At 58.8% G+C, this 16,313-nt stretch overlaps 5 protein-coding genes across 5 annotated transcripts; 2 read left to right on the forward strand and 3 right to left on the reverse strand.

Annotated features, from left to right (window-relative positions):
* Positions 1-480: 480 nt before the first annotated feature.
* On the forward strand, positions 481-2,481 carry DCS_06806 (uncharacterized protein; the record flags this gene model as incomplete). Its single annotated transcript, XM_040804093.1, has 1 exon — positions 481-2,481. One exon carries the CDS (start codon positions 481-483, stop codon positions 2,479-2,481), a length of 2,001 nt encoding a protein of 666 aa, XP_040654197.1.
* A 3-nt stretch (positions 2,482-2,484) lies between these two features.
* Positions 2,485-5,352, reverse strand: DCS_06807 (putative DNA polymerase epsilon, calytic chain POL2; the record flags this gene model as incomplete). Its single annotated transcript, XM_040804094.1, has 1 exon — positions 2,485-5,352. The coding sequence occupies one exon, from the start codon at positions 5,350-5,352 to the stop codon at positions 2,485-2,487; it is 2,868 nt and encodes a 955-aa protein (XP_040654198.1).
* Positions 5,353-6,897: 1,545 nt separating this feature from the next.
* DCS_06808 (DNA polymerase epsilon) lies at positions 6,898-13,722 on the reverse strand (the record flags this gene model as incomplete). The annotated part of the gene is made up of 3 exons (XM_040804095.1): positions 6,898-12,821; positions 12,890-13,035; positions 13,112-13,722. The coding sequence occupies 3 exons, from the start codon at positions 13,720-13,722 to the stop codon at positions 6,898-6,900; spliced, it is 6,681 nt and encodes a 2,226-aa protein (XP_040654199.1).
* Positions 13,723-14,349: 627 nt separating this feature from the next.
* On the forward strand, positions 14,350-14,944 carry DCS_06809 (uncharacterized protein; the record flags this gene model as incomplete). Its single annotated transcript, XM_040804096.1, has 2 exons — positions 14,350-14,635; positions 14,706-14,944. The coding sequence occupies 2 exons, from the start codon at positions 14,350-14,352 to the stop codon at positions 14,942-14,944; spliced, it is 525 nt and encodes a 174-aa protein (XP_040654200.1).
* A 515-nt stretch (positions 14,945-15,459) lies between these two features.
* On the reverse strand, positions 15,460-16,299 carry DCS_06810 (uncharacterized protein; the record flags this gene model as incomplete). Its single annotated transcript, XM_040804097.1, has 1 exon — positions 15,460-16,299. One exon carries the CDS (start codon positions 16,297-16,299, stop codon positions 15,460-15,462), a length of 840 nt encoding a protein of 279 aa, XP_040654201.1.
* Positions 16,300-16,313: the final 14 nt, after the last annotated feature.

Here is a 16,313-nt window from a genome sequence, read left to right on the forward strand (position 1 = left end):
AAAGCGGCGACGTATCGGCAAAGTGATGAAGGATCCGGTGTTTGGTTGCTGAAGGTGCAAAGTTGCGTCGTGAGAGCGGCGCGAACTTTTTGGTGGGGAGTGAAATTACCAGTCGGTAGGGCTTTTCGTGCGCGCTAGCTGAATGTGGCAAGATGATGACGTGCAGCCATGCTGATTGGCCGATGCCAACCTCGAGGGTGGGTCTGCGGTGTGAACGGTACGTACTGTTCGTTACTGGATGACCTCCTGTAATTTAGCGGGGAGCTGGATCGCGACTGCTTCTCAATGGCAGGTATGCAGACAGTATGATTCATCCGGCGTGAGACGAAACTTTTGGTAGATGGATTGAATCAATTCATCATCCACCATGCCGACGAATTCGTGAAATTCTTTCCCATCTCCTCCTTACTCGATTTATCCTTTCAGTCTGCCTCTCCAGCAAGCAAGCAGCGCCTCAAATTCACCATCAGACTCGGCAGTATGGCGAGCCTGCCCCCACTCGCACGCTTCCCGGAAGCCTCATTGCGGTTGCGTATGAGCTCTGAGGAATTGAATGAACTGATGCAAGCTTGGGAGACACTGTGCCAGGCATACTGCAAGCTTTCAGATGACAGGTTGACAAAGGCGGCCACGATCGACGATTCGATAGCCTCATTTGTATCGTCCTATGTCGCCGAGTGTGCCTCCAACTCAACACTTGGCTCGGCAGAGCTCCTAAAGTCAGCATTTCACCTTTCCTCACGTCTCCTCACGCTGTTGCAACCGCCTCAGCTCTTGGAATACCAATTCCTGTCCGGATTTGCCAAGTTGTACGCCAGAAAACGCACGGCACCGCTCCTCTCCAAAGCATTTGCATCTCACCCCGCGCCGCTCGACTCCTCACTATCATCCCTCAAGAAACTCCTCATCCCCCAACTCGAATCAGGAATCAACGGTGATTTGAAGCTCGTCGAATCGCACTTGAGCGCTCTGAATCCCCTTCTGCACGCTTCTCCGGATGCATGCACTTTTTTCCTCGCAGGGTCCGACTTCTTCGATGGACTCGTCTCTTGCTTTCGTGTTATGAATCCGCCCTTGCGCAAGGTCATTGTGACAACCACCTACCTATGCCTCGTGGGCTTGACGGATCTGGAGCCGCCGAAATGGACGATGCTGAATGACCAGCTCTTTATGCTCAAGACTGCGGCAGATGCCCACAAAGCGGGACCACTGAACGTCAACGACTCGCTTGTTGCAGAGCTGGTGACGGCCACTCCGATGCTCAGAGTCTTGCTTCGAAGAGCCGAGAATGCAGGAGCTGCGACGGATTCACTCAAGAAGAGGATCAGGGACTTGGAACCGTTCAGGAAGGGGGCCATGGTCCGGCCGAAGCGTCCGACCAAGAGACGACAGCAGGACAAGGGCAAAGGAAAAGCTGCGCAGGACACGCATGCCGAAATTCATGTGCATCGCATGAGCCAAATTACGCAGGTGCAAGACTTGTTTCCGGATCTGGGCGCTGGATTTGTGTCGAAATGCTTGGCCGAATACTCTGACGATGTCGAACAAGTCGTCGCCGCCATCCTGGCCGAGTCGCTACCCTCCCGCCTTACGCTGCTGGACCGAAACGAGCCATTGTACGGGTTTCTCTATTTCATACCATCTGGCGCTCCGCTGACAGGCTGCAGGTCAACTCATGAAGCGCCAACTCATCCATCCATGGCCCCCCGCTCCACGCCACCCCTACCTCCTACGCGGAAAAACTTGTACGACGACGACGAGTTCGATCGGTTGACTGCTGATGCTTCCAAGATATCGTTTGGCAAGAAACCAGCAAAGACGGCAGATGAGATTCTCAAGGACGGGTCGACGGAACCGAACAAAGCAGCCATTCTGTCTGCACTTGCCTCGTTCGACTCCGATGATGACGAACGAGATGACACATACGACGCCACTGATGTTGGAGGCACCATGGACTCGGCCAATCAGGAGGCGGATGCTGTGAACGACAGTAATGAGGAGATTCTCTTCCGGGCCTACATGATGGATGAGAAGCTGTTTGCGAGAGACGCTGCCACTCGAAGGGGAGTTTCACGAACAAAGCTGAGGCAGGAAACAGGAATGACAGACGAGGCCATCGAAGGATGGGCCCTCATGCTGTCGAGAAATCCACTGCAGCGGACAAGGTTGGATTCCAAGTACGCCTTTGGTGGACAGCAAGCCCAGCTTGAACGGACTGCCTGGAGGGACAGCCCCGCTGGCTCGGGAACAGAGGAAAGCGATTTCGACGCCAACGGCGGTAGGGGTGGTCGAGGCGGTCGAGGCGGTCGAAGTGGCCGTGCTCGTGCTCGCGGACGCGGAGGAAACGTAGCAGGACCTACCGGGGACAAGGAGACGGAGTCGGCACGGAGGAACAAGGAGGCTCACAAGGGGTCACGAGCAAACCACAACCGGCGGGATGCCCGGGCCAAAAAGATGTCTCGAGGGGGATTCGCCGGCTGATGGTTACCATTCCGTCCTTTTTCTTTTCGAAGATTCCCCGTTGCCTTCAGTATCGACGGCTTCCTGGAACAGCAATGGCCTCTTTCTCGAAACGGCAGGCTCGCAGCAGCTTATGCGCGAGTCAATCGAGTCATCGAGCTCCAACGTCTGCGAGTACAGGCTCTTGATGTCCCCGGCGCCGATCACGGGCGTGCCCGGACTGATCCTGCTGTCTGCCGGAGACCAAACCCCAACGCCCCTGAACGAGGAGCCGATTTCTTCGATGCCAGTGTGGCGGTGGTAGTCTCGCGGCGTAGCTAGCTCCGATACGGCCTCGACAGAAATCAGATCTTGGTCCCCATCCCCGGCGCCGATCATCATCATGCTTTGGAAGGACACCCGTGAGCTCCGGCGGGTATCCAGATAGATCTTCGCGTCGTAACACTGCCGGCAGGATGGGTACACGGGGTACCGGTCCGCCTCGTCGCAGTGCTGCGGGAGTTGCGGTCGGCCATCGGTTCCGCACTTTTCCTGCACATCGTCCAGGATGTCCGTTATCGGCGCGAACCAGGTGAAGCGAGGACCGGGGCCGGCGTACTTGTTGCGTCCCCAGAGCTGGCCCATGAGACAGTGCGTCTCGGCGTCGACGATGGCACCCCCGCTATCTCCCTCGACGCCGATGCCTCCTCGGATCCAGTCGTCTTCGTTGCCTCCCGGCGGCTCCTCGACGAACCACTCACGCGTCGGCTTGCCGGTGCCGTTGGAGGCGGCGCTTACATAGGCCGGGACCTCGCAAACCAGGCCACGCTGGTAGCCTGAGGTTCTCCCGCTGGAAACCACGGCGGCCCCGGGCACGACGCCGCCGGGGGTACCCCTCGTGGACACGGACCGCACAAGAGGCTCTTGAAGGGGGGCCTGCGTCTCGGACGGGAATCGACGCAGCATGTTGGCCCCGCGAGAGGCCTGGCTGGCGCCTATCAAGACCCAGTCCATGGTGACGAGCGGCTTGTCCAGGAGATTCTCATCCCAGTAAGCATCATGCGACACGCGGGTCGTCCTCAGGTTGAGACCCGACGTTGCTCGAACGTGTCCGATGGTAAAGTCGCTGGCGCTGTCGAGCACGTCGTGACCTTCCTGGATGCAGTGAGCGCGATCTTGCGGCGACGGGTGTTCGATGGCAACCTCGGACATGGACTGGTATGCTTCGAGGAAGGGGTGGAAGTTTGCGAGCCAGTAGCTTCCGCCGTCGACAGTCAGACTGGGGCCGAGTGTCGCCGTCGCCTCCTCGATGTCGCCGTTGCCCCTGATGCCAATGCTGTCTCCCATGCTGGGATGCCGGAAGTGATACGGATTTCTCGCATGACAGATGTCATCGAGATGTCCGCCGCCCAATCCTTTGGCCCAGCAGCGGGAGCGGGAGCGTACCACTTCCCCGACGGAGAAGACAAAGGACACACTCCACCTGAACTTTTCCGGCAGCAAGTCCCCGACGTGGCCAGCTATGATGATCTTGCGGGCCCGAGAAATCTTGGTGGAGGTCATTATGCAGAGCCGTCGCGCCTGCGACGTCCGTCCCCGAGCGACGTTGATGACGTGCTTCGGGCTTGTCCATTTGGGAAGAAACTCGGCCAGAAAGGGGAGGACGGCATGCTCGAAGATGAGGGGGAAAGAAGCGGTGTCGATGAGCTTCGAGGCACGCGCGCGGATGAGATCGGTCGGGGAGTCGGCGTTTCGAGGCGTACCCGCCGAATTCTTCTTCGCCTTTTTCTCGACGACCGTCCGAAGTTGATCATGGCATTTTCGCTTCGCGATGGCGACGGCGAGCATTTCGTTGATCGCTCCGTCCTCGTTGCACCCGTCCAACTCCTTTCCAGACGATCTGTTCAACTGTGCAGACAGGGAATTTCTCACCACTTCGACGGCGGTCGGCGCCTCGAGCTGCCACTCCTTGACGCCGTGGTTGCCCATTTCCGGATGTGCGACAACAACGTGGGCACTTACGGTCCGGACATCTTCGAAAGAGGCTTCGGTGCAGCCGGGGACGGGGCAGATGAACAGATGCTCGGATTTGACGTGCCAAACGAGACCCGCGCGACACGCAAAGCTCAGCCGCTGACAGCCCGCCCAGTTGCAAGAATGGGTGTGGACTGCCCGAACGTGTGCTTTCAGGTGACCTTCGGACGGAAACGATCCAGGGTGACATTGCGGACCGAGACAGACGAGCGATGCTCGAGCGGTCCTGTCATTGACACTGTTAGGGGTGGCATACCGCCACAGATCTTGGATGGAGGCGGCAAAGGTATCGTTCACGTCATGGGACGAATCTCCGGATGAGCATGCGTCGACGGTGGACACATTCAAGGCGGGGACGGCCCTCGAACGCTGAGGATGCAGCCGGTCGTGATGGACTTTGTGGTCCAGCGAGGCCGACTCGCCCTCCCAGCAGAACGGCTGATCAGCAGCCCACATGGACATCTGATCATGCCAGAACGCATTTCCACTCGCTTGGTTCTGCTTGGCGGGGTGCTGCAAGTCGTAACAAAGCATGCAGAGCTGAGCTGTTGGCGGCCCGTTGACCGGGCTTCCATGGCCGCAGTCATCGAGGAGGGGGAATACGGAGGCGGGCGATGTCCCCGCCGAGGCACCGTACGTCCACGCCGGCGAGACGGGAGTGGTGCTGGTCTGGTACGGCGAGCCGATGGGAGGCTTGAGGCCCTCGTCGGCGAAGAGTGTTCCTTGCGACGATATGGTGGAGCGGCGGCTGCGGTTGGGCGAAGCGGATATGGACCGGTAGCCGCTACCTGGCGCCGGCGACGCCCTCGGGGAGGGGGTCGGAGACGGCGTCGGGCCCACGACGTGGACTTGAGGGGGGCGAAGCAGATCCCGGGACATGGTGATGACGACTTGGTGAGTGGGAAACGGACGATGTGGGATGGTTGTTGCGAGGCTTGGGCGGAGGATACGAGTTACGATGTTGCAAAGTAAAGGCTGGGATGAACAACGACGTTGAGGGGGTTCGACTCGACACTGCCAGGAAAGCAACAACGGAAGCGCCAGGAAGAGACGACGCAAGTGAGAGGATTGCACACACAAGTACAAGAGAGCGCAACTATTTGCCACTGCTTGCCAGCTGAATCAAGGGCCTGGCTGGTTGCCTCACACTTCAACGAATGCGAACCGCTTCAGCCGTCAATCAGCCCCGAAAGCATGCCAAATGGCCAACGGATGGTGGTGGTGCAGCGCAGACCTGGCAATATCGAGGTATACGGATCGACTTCCATTGCAGACAATGGCGGCGGAACTCAGCTACAGGAGTCCTCGACACCGAGGGGAAAGGTGCCTGAACGAAAAGGGGGGCGAGCTCCTGTGGCCTCGTCCGTCATGATGGACGCTCGATACGCCCAGCTTCTAATCACTGTTGACTTCCATGCAACGAACTGGAACCTGTCCGTCGATGGTAGAAAGCAGCACATGGACAAAACGAAACCAGGGCGACCCTCTAGAGAAGTTGGCTCGTCCTCGGATGCGGTGGATGACGCTGGGCCGTGATGGGGGCTGAAGCGCGGTCAGCAAGCAACAGGAGCTCCACGTCAGCCCGCTTCACCTATGACGCCTTTGTACGCCTTACGCCTTTGTGCTCGACAACTCCTCAAAGTCCCCATGCAACAGACCGTGCTGGAGAGGAAGATTGAGGGGTTTCGCAGCTGTCAGCTGGGATTCGACGTTGTTCGAACCCTCGATGTGGTGCATGCATGCATATCCACATGCACAAACGAGCCCTGATAAATATGGACCACCCCTGTGCCTTCATGTTCGCAGGAGAGCGCATATTGCAAAGTATCCCTCGCCGCATCACCGAGGAGAAAATGGCCATCTCGCGTCTTCATCGAGGTCCTGCCCAGGTCGAACGAACCAGATGAATCTCCGTACCGGTTGCAGGCTCGCGGGAATAAGGACGAACTGCTCCCTCGACCATGAGTAGGATTTCTCAGCAGACAGCCGGCCGCCCGTCCATGTCAGCTTGGAGTCGTGGCGTCGTGTTGCTCAAGGGGGGGGGGAGGGGGGGGCATCAGCCCGGCCCCCTGGTTGGTTCGTGACATCCGACGGCCAGCATCTGCACAGTTATTGCTTCTCATAGCCTGGCCTGTGGCTTTTGTTCCCGGTGCAGCCCATGCCGCTGTACTGTGCTATGAAAGTACCTACCAGGGCTGTGGGCAGCGTGCTGGCTGGTTTACACATTCGATGCACACCCGAGCCGACTTGGCGTTGACACCGAGCAACAGGCGGAGATGCAATGTCATGTATTTCAGGCTGGCCTACCAATATGCAGATTATTCAAAAACACCAGATGTGAGCAGCAGTCCAGGCCAGAAACCGCCGACCCCTGCCCATCACCCCTCTCCTTTCCCCTCCCCCCCCTTCTCCCCATGCTCCCCGTCAGATCTCTGCGTACATTCCCTCCACGACATCCCCGAGCATGCGAAGCTGGTAGAAGCTGGCCACCCGTCTCATTACCGCTAGCTTCCTCGTCACCTCGTCCCGCGATACGAGCTCCCTCCACTCCCCGCTGCAGGTGCAGTGCTCCATCAAATCGTTGACGCGCAGCGCGCCGCACTTGGCGCATGCGACGTCCTGCGTCGTCCACTCGACCACCCACGACTGCACCGTGCTCACCAGCCGCTCCTCCATCGCGATCCGGTCGAACTCGGCGTGGCAGAAGCTGCACTGCCACGGTTGCCGCTGACCATCCTCGTCGCCCTTGCCGCCCGCCCGTAGCAGTTCCTCGTCGCGGCAGAAGTCGAGGTCGCGTGCCATGGTGCAGCTGTCGCACGACACCTGCGCCAGCCGCAGGCTCTCCGACGGGTTCGTGAAGGTACCGTCCTTGGAGAACTCGCGGACGTCGAAGAGCGCGAGCAGCTCTTTCCGCACCAGCCGCGCTTCGAGGTTGATGTTCTTGTCGAGGGACAGCACCTGCATGAGGCACTTGACGAGCTCGAGCACGGCGCCGCCCCGGTGCTTCAGGTGAGAACCCGGCAGGACCGGGAAGGTGTAGTCTCCGGCGAGCTCGGCATGGAGGAGCTCGCGCTTCTGCTGGCTGATGAGTGCCGCTATCGCTTTCCTCAGCGGCTTCTCGAACGCCTTTCCGAGAATTACTTCCCCCCCTTTGCCCTCCTCGTCGCGGCTCGGCAGTTGCGTGAGCCTCTGGGTCCCGTCCACGTCGTTGCCTGCGTCCGGCCGCTTGAGGGTGTGCATGAGCCGGATGAACTCGATGACCCATTCCTGAAAGGGAGGCTGTAACCGGGCGGGCAAAAAAGTGGCCATCTGCCAGTTCATGACCGTCTCGAGATTCTGCTGCTCGGCTTCCACCACCTCCTGGCACGCCTTGCCGCCGTAGTTGAACTCGTCGTACCAGACGAGGTAGTCCCAGTACTCCTTGATCTCGAGGTCAATGAAGTGAAAGAGCGGCTTGCTCTTGATCGACTTGATGACGTACTGGCTGTAGGCGAACGCGTTGCCCACCTCGGCCTTGGTCGTTTGCAGGATGAGCCGGTTGGCGTTGGCGAAGACGACCTGGGAGCCGACCCGTCGAAAGTCTCCCATGAGCTGCTGGAAGGCTTTGCGGGACATCATCTGGACGTAGTAGTGCAGCGCGCGGTCGTACATGAACGAGTCCGGGTTCTCCACCCACCGGACGAGGTGCTGCACCAGTATGTCGGCCATGGTGCTGCCCTTGCACGCCTCGGCCCACCAAGCCTTGACCATCTCGCGCAGGACAAGGACGCCGGCGTTGGCAAAGGCGTTCTCCGACGCGAGCGTGTCGGAGCCGTCGGCAGTGGGATTGAACGACACCGAATCGGCGCCTTCGAGCTCGTTGATGAGCGACGACGTCAGGATCGTGTTGATGCTCAGGTTCCGCACCTCAAGGTCGATGCAGACGGATGAGAAGGTGCCCGGGTTGTTGACGCTCGGCATCTTGACCGTATCGAGCGGCCCCAGCACGTCATCCCTCTCATATCCCGCATGGTCAGGACGCGGGCCGGCCGACCACCACAGCACGACGTCGTTGGCTTGCAGCCGTCGGGCGTAGGCGATGTCGATGAGGAACCGAGGGTCGTCCCGCTCGAGGTTGCACAGAGGGACGTCGCCGTACCGAGCCAGCGCCGTGAGATGCAGTACCCACGAGCCCAGCCCGAGGTAGTGTCCGACAAGCCGACGGGCCACGACGGACTGCCAGCCTAGAGGGGGCAGCGAGCTGTCGGCGGCGTCGTACTTGAGCGGCAGGATGGGAAACTCGCCGAGGATGGGCACGTCGTAGACCAGGAGGTTCCGTTGCGACGACTGAATCACCATCATCTGCGGCCTCGTCTCATCCTTGCGCATCCTCCGGACGACGTCGCCAATCTCGAGATGCGCCTTGCGTCGCGTCGTCACTTGCGTGATCTTAAAGCTGACCTTTTCTTGGTACCGGAAGCAGTCCTGCCAGTTCGTGCCCGCCGCCTCCTCCACCCGCTTCGACAGCATCTCGGCGTACAGCCTCGTGATGTTGGGCAGGTCCTGGCCGGAGTCTCTGCTCCGCTGTAGGATGACGACGTGGGCTCGGTCGCTCGTCGTCGAGAAGATGCCAAAGATCTGCCGCTCTCCGGCCGTGATGTGCGATATGTAAATGTAGGCCAGAGGAGACGACTCGAGGTACGTCCGCGTCTTCGTCGGCCGCTTGAGCCCGCTCAGATCAAAACCGGCTTCCAGCCCCTTGCCGAGAACGCCTTGCTGCTGCTCGTCGATGGTGCAGAGGTTGCCGAGCTGCAGAACGGCGCGGACGTTGAGCGGCACCTGCTTTTCGTATACGCCCTCGACACTGGCATGGTTAAACAGGAGGGAGAACTTGTCTGCTTCATGGAAGTAAACGTCCTCCGGCACCGTGAGCTTGAAGAGATGGCTGGACGGATGCCCGTTGGGAAGCGTGTAGTTGACCTGCTCCACCTCGCAGCCGTCAATGTCGACGTCGGGGAGCTCGTCGCTCTTGAGGTTGAGAAAGACTTGCCGCGGAACCTTGATCTTGATGGCGTGGATCTTGCTGTCGATCAGAATATGCGCCGTCACAACCCCCGGGCTGTCCGTCGACTTCAGATGGAGTAGCTGCCAGGTGTTCATGAAGGTGAGGTGAGCCTGCTTTCGGAAGGTCTGCTCGATGTTGCTGTTCCCGCCCGTGACGCCCTTTCGCTCGCCGAACAACTGCCTCCTGCGCAGGCGCGCCTGCTTCTGCAACTTCCACTTCGTCTTCTGGTACTGCAGAAAGGCGACGTAGTCCTTGGACGCGTTGGGCACCTCCGCTGGCAAGGCCGCCATCGGGTCCGTATCCTCATCCGGCTCCGGGGACTTGCGCTTCTGCGCCATTGACTGCTGCGTCGATGCGATCGCCGCGCTGACGGTTTTTGGTTTCAGAAGCCTCGAGCCAAAATCTTCCATGTCGTCCATGCTCCGAGCCCCGCCAAGGTTCGTGATGTCTCCCAGTGGTGCCTTGCTGAACATGTCCGTGACCTTCTTCTGCTTCATCTTGTCCTCCTTGATGTTGATTCGTCTTTGCAGCCAGTCAGGATGAGGCACGCGTGGTACCGGGTTCCTGACCTTCTGCAACGCTGCGGGGATGGTGATGAGTTTCTGGATCACCGACCCCAACCGATCCAGGTAGTAGTCCCAGTCGAGGAGTGCGCGGGGATCGGTGTCGGCAGGTTCTTCCTTGAACCACTTCTTCAGGTATGTGCGCTTGACGGATTCCTCGGCCGAGAAGATGGCGACAGGGATGGCTCGCTCCGTGACGGGCGCGTTGCGTGGCTTCGCGCAGATGATGAACTTGCAGTTCAGTCCCTTGTCCTTGACCATCTGCTCGCCCAGAAAATCGGCCAAGCGCTTGGCCGTCGTGATGCTCGTCGACTTTTGGCTACCGTACTCCTCCAACGTCTTGGACATGCTTCGGTTCTCGGAAATGAGCTCCATGAGCTCCTCGTCCGCGAGCGTGGATCCCTTTCCGTGCAGGACGTCGAGCCATCGGTTCGCCACCTTGGCAACCGCATTGTAGCACTCGGTGAGGTCACTTCCCTCGAGGAAGAACTTGAAAATCTGCTGCTGGAAAATCTTGATGAGCTTCAGCTCGCCACGGCGCTTGACCTCGAACCCCTTCAGCTCGGCGAGGCTGCCATCGTCGTTGAAGACGGCGTACCGCTTCTTCAAATTCTTATCTTCCTCCTTGGACGTCGGAAGGACCATGGCCTTGTAGGGGCCGTCGACCTCGAAGAAGATGGAGTTGTCGCTGTGGGTCTCGTACTTGAACGCCTTCTTGTCGACGAGAGTCTGGTATTGATGGTTCGTGAAACGGTCGTGAACGAGGTGGTTCAACATGACGCAGGGATAGGAGATGCTAAACTTCTTGCCATTCTTGAGCTTGAAGGAGAAGTCTTCGGGAAAAGTTGCCGGCAACATGCACCAGATGCCGTCCGTATCGAGCTCGAGCGGGCGGCCCAAACGCTCGACCAGCTGTCGGGCCATCTGGATGATGGTGGCACCGGTCAAGCAGGTGACGCCCGCCATTTCCATAGAGTACCAGCGCGAGCCCTTTCTCATGACGTAGCCGTAGAAGGAGTTCAGAATGACCTTGTGAGCGAGCTGCAAGGAATCGTAGACGATGATCATCTTCTTGGCCGCCTCGACGTCGGTGGCCGAGGCACCAGAGGATTTCAGCGCATCCGTCTTGCCCTTCCAGACTTTTGCTTTGCCCTTGTAATCGTAGCGACGATCGCGGAAGTCGCGGACAGTGTTGATGTAGAAGGGGTTCTCCCGCTGGCAGATGATGGCCTCTCGGACGATGGTGGTGGAGTCGTGGATCTTGTGATACACCTTTTGCGAGTATAATTGCAGTCTCTTCCGTGTCAGGGCAGCCTGCTCATCGACGCTCAACTCCTGAAACGTTCGCATCGGCGCATGAGGTGTCTTGCCGGGAAATTTTTCGTTTTCGAGAGCATGCCGGATCATGTTGTACTCATCTCGTTTGGCCGGCAGATACTCTCCTCGCCACGCCCACGGCATCCGCCTATCGCAGGTTTTCCCTGGGCGATTAAAGTCGCAGGCGGCGCAGTCGGATTCCGAAATCATGGAATCCGGTTGGAGTCGGTTGGTTGTCATGATATTGGGGTACATGGAAGCGACGTCCAAGTGGTATATCAGCGGCCGCTCGAGGCACTTGGGCGTTTCCCGCAAGCTCGTGAGCTTTTCGACGATCTGCTGCTTTACCTCTTCGTAGTTCTCGACGTCGTCGAGCGACTTCTTCTCCTCCACCGTGATGACGAATTTCAGGGCAGAGTCCAGGTCCTTCAGCAGCTCGTCGATGGCGGCCGGGTCGACGGAAAAGTCGACGGGGATGTCGGCGCGAAATACGCCGGCTTCTATGCTCTCGACGTGACCGCCGACATATGTCTCCGAGTCGAGCAGGTGTCCATCCCAAAAGGCTTCCTTGGGCGACTGGTGCTTGTTCGGCAAGACGATCTCCTTCTCGAAAGCCTGGACCATGAGCAGCATCTCGCAGAGGGTGCCGGTGCCTTTGCGCAAGGTATCATCGCCTCCGAGCGGCAGGATGGTACAGAGAGAGAAGATGAAAGGGTGGACGTATTTCATGTAGAGGTAGTAGGTTGCGACGGCGTCGGACACGGAATACTCCGCCAGTGTTTGCGGTCGTTCGATGGCGTACGGCGTCATCAGCTCGGGATCTAGTTCGTCGGGGTCGTAGCCAAGCTTGGCGACGGTGACGGCCTTTAGGCCACGAGATCCCTGCGGCAGATACGAGTCTCGGTTGACCCAGTGGAAGCAATCCATGTGGACGCTGTAGCTGCACTTGTACTGGTCATCGTTGTCCTTTCTCCACCCTATCTCGCGGTACATGTCGATGCCGTTGACGCTCGCTCTGGCTTCGACAAAGGGCCAATCGAAAAAATCACCGTTGTAGGTGGCGATGACGGTTGGGCGGGCCTCCTTGATGTGAAGGAAGAAACGTTCGATGACGGCCTTTTCGTTGGGCTCGTTGAAGATCATGAAGGAGCCCGGGTATTCGGGTTTGGGCGTATAGTCGAAATCGCCAATGTCCTCGGAAATGATTTCGCGGTTGGTGATGAGGAAGCCTTGACCATCGATCATGTACGATATCATCATGACCTGGTCAATGGCGGCATCGGGAAACTTGAGTGGCAGTTTCGTGGTTTCGATGTCGTAGGCCATGACGACGGGGTCGGCAGGCAGCGATACCGATTCGTTTGGCCAGATTCTTGTGACACCGTGCTTGACTTCGACAAAATACCACTTGCCGACTCGTATATCTGTACCGGAGGGTTAGTTCGCGTCAGTAGACAGGAGGACAGCCGGGCCGTAAAAGCGAGAGGCTCACCTAAATCTATCATTACTCGCACGTGGTACGGTACGTCGTACTCGCGAATGTCGACGATGTAGTCGCTCGCTTCCGCAAATGAGTTGTTCGTCGCTCGGTCGTTATCTCGTAAATCGTCATCAAAAAGGTCCAAGTCGGCATTGGCTCTGTCCAGGTCAAGCAAGGTTAGGGTCAGGGTCAAGGTCAATGGCCGACATGGAGGGTGGCTCGGGAAGTGCTTACGTGGCGGCCTCGGCGTAGGCGTCCATGGCATTCATATTCTTCCTGTTCTTCTCCGCCACCGGCATGATGTCTTTCCTCGCGGCCATGAGGTCGCCGACATTGGCAAACTTGAGTTCGAGAAAGGTCCGCCGGTGGCCGAGCAGGTGGTTCGGCACGTTGAGGTCATCCTTCTCGACCCTCCGGATGGTCTTGACGACGCCGCCACCCGCCACTCGCTTGACCCATTCTTCCACCTCGGACTCGTGCCCCTTCTTGACGGCGATGAGGAAGTAGGGGTCGAACTCGACGGTCGCCTTGAAAGTCAAGCCGTCGTGCTCGATGAAGTAGCAGTCGAGGGCGGCGCGACCTCCGGGTATCCTGTCGTCCTCGATGGACGTTGGCTGAACGTTGACCAACCAGCCCTCCTTCTTCTTGCCGCCCTCGTGGCGCGAAAAGCCCATGCTGTCGTCGATCGACTGGGCCAGGCGGGTGCGCTCCCACTTTTCATCGGCCGAGGTGGCCTCGACCCTGGACGAGGCGGTGAAGGTGCGAGCGGTTCGCGCTCCATGGTATGCCGATTTCCCGCCCCGGCGGAAGCCCTTTTGCGGACGTCGGAGGCTCGTGTTGGGCATGGCGACGGCCTCGTCGTGCGTCCGAGGACAGGCGGCCGGTGAGGATTTGCCAAAGCTCGCGTTACGAGAGCGAGGGTTTTCGGGATTTCTTGATAGTCGTCATGGATGGCGTCGGACGAGCTAGATGGGCTGGACCTGCGTGAGAGAGAAAGTTGGAATGATGCTTCGAAGGGAAATCAGTTGTGCAGCTGACGATGGGAGGGGAGTCTGAGTATGGATGGGGTAGATGGGGTACAGATTCAATGGCCAAACAATTGGTTACTGGACAACCACGATCCAAGTATTCAAACCTAAAGTGAAGCTAGGGTGTTTCCAGCATTGGGGAGACGCGCCTGCACGCGCTAGATCGCGCAAGACGCAGCATGCGCCACATCCGTTCTTTAATGGGTTTTTTTTCGTTGCTCCACTGAGAACGGCAGCGCCTCGGTACCTCAGCCACAGGCGGTGGGGACAACTAGCAGAGCTGTCGGTCGAGTGGACACTACTAACTGGACTGGATGATCCTGGCCGAGCAGTGCTGGGTCTCGTCGGCCAGAAAGATGCTGGGCGAGAGGACGGAATCTGAATGACAACTTGGCATCGATTCTATTCTCCATGCTACCCATCGCGCAGCCAAGGTAGCCAGAAATGGCGCCCAACACGGATCATGAGCCGCCGAATCCAAATCAGAAGACGCTCCACGTCTGGTCGAAGCCGATAGCGCAGAATGATGGGCAATCGACGGGAGGTCAGCAGGAGGCTCAAGAGGCCGGCACAGCAGCGGCCAATGCGCGACCGACAATCTCGGAGGCCGTGTCGATGATCAAGACGGAAGACTTTGCCACCGTCGCGACGACACCCTGCGCACGACAGGGGTTCCTGGCCGGCATCGCTTCGGGCGCCGGACTCGGCGGCTTGAAGTTTGTTCTCCACGGTGCGTCGAGAGCTTGAAAGGTGCAGCAGGCCTGATCTTGATCGGTTCCCTAACAAAGTGTGAACAACAGGAAATGCGACCAAAGCGGCCAACTGGGCCGTCGGGTTTTTCCTGCTGGGAAGCACGCTATCGTACGAATACTGTCAGTATCGGCGGCGGGCGGAACGTATCCAGATGAAGCGCCACATCGAGGTTGTGTCGGAGAACAGAAGGGAGTTGGCGCGAAAGGCAGCGGAGAAGCAGAGGGAGCAGGCCGAGCAGGAGGCGGAGAGGAAGGCTGGGCAGAAAGCTTGGTACAAGTTTTGGTAGCCTTGGCTACGCCCATACCCGTCACGAGTTGACCCAAGGATAAAACGGTGGGAAGGCCATGATTGGATAATGGATGTATGCGAAGATGGATGCAATGTCCAGTATTGGAGAGGCCAGGCTAGACACAAATGCGATGGGATTGTTATTAAATCAGTATCCAGCCATGGTATTTCATGGGTCCAGTTCTGCATCGTCGTCCTAATTCATACCGGCCTGTCCCTACCAGTGACAGCATGCATCATCCCAAGTCAAGTCATGCACACATGCAAACGCCGAAAACACCACAGGCCGCCCCTTACGAAGTGCGGTGCCCTCCCTTGCCATGAAACGATACCGAAAGTAAAAGGGAAGAAAGAGAAAGGCGAGCAAAGAAAACGAAGATATTAGATGGAGACATGCAAACGCCGAAAACACCACAGGCCGCCCCTTACGAAGTGCGGTGCCCTCCCTTGCCATGAAACGATACCGAAAGTAAAAGGGAAGAAAGAGAAAGGCGAGCAAAGGAAACGAAGATATTAGATGGAGGTGACAGCAATCTTATGCTGGCTGTCGTCCATGAACCGCACCCTCCTCGTAGGCGACCGCTTCTTCGTGACGGCTCCAGACTGCGACGGCGAATGCTGTCGGCGTCTCTGGCTGCGCCTCGCGCGGGCCTCGTTCTCCTCTCGCCTCCGGTACTCGGCCAACTGTTGGCGCCTCTTGAGAGCTCGAGCCTGTGCCATGGCCGGGGTGGGCTTGAAGCCGACGCCGTTGATGCCGGTGCCGTCGTCGTCGGCGTCGTTGGCATCGTAGATGGTGATTTCGTCCTCGTGCCACGTCAGGGCGGCACGAACGGGGTCAGCCACCGACAACTCGGCCTCGGTCGGGAGGTGCTCTTTGGCCGGCGACTTCTTGAGCCGCAGCGGGGGCGTGCCTGTTCGTTTCCTCCCGGGAATTCCATGGTCTGCTGGGTGGTCGACGACGGGCATCCACCTCTCCGGGGTCGGACTTCCCTCTGCAGGCTCCGTCGATGGAATGGCGACATCGGATGCGGGCATGCAGGTTGATTCCGAAATCACAGGCTCCGCGGGGGCAGCTCTATGCCGCTTCCTGGCATCGACATCCGAAAATATGCCATCATGGTGGTTGACGTCGGTGTCGTCGACGTCAGCGTCAACCCCACTGCCTCCCCCACCCCCACCATCGCCGTCCAGCACGAGGCCGCGGAAGCGGCGGGCAACCATGGACCTTGGGCTGTCGCTGCGATCCCCCGGTCGCTCCCTTTGTGACATGTCGAAGGAGAATTTGACGGGGGTGACCGGGAGCGCCTCGCCACGCTTGCGCTTGGGCGTGGACGCGGGCGAGCTCCCAGCCATTTGTGCGAGATGGA

Source organism: Drechmeria coniospora, chromosome 03 (assembly GCF_001625195.1).
Source record: "Drechmeria coniospora strain ARSEF 6962 chromosome 03, whole genome shotgun sequence".
Lineage (NCBI taxonomy): Eukaryota > Fungi > Ascomycota > Sordariomycetes > Hypocreales > Ophiocordycipitaceae > Drechmeria > Drechmeria coniospora.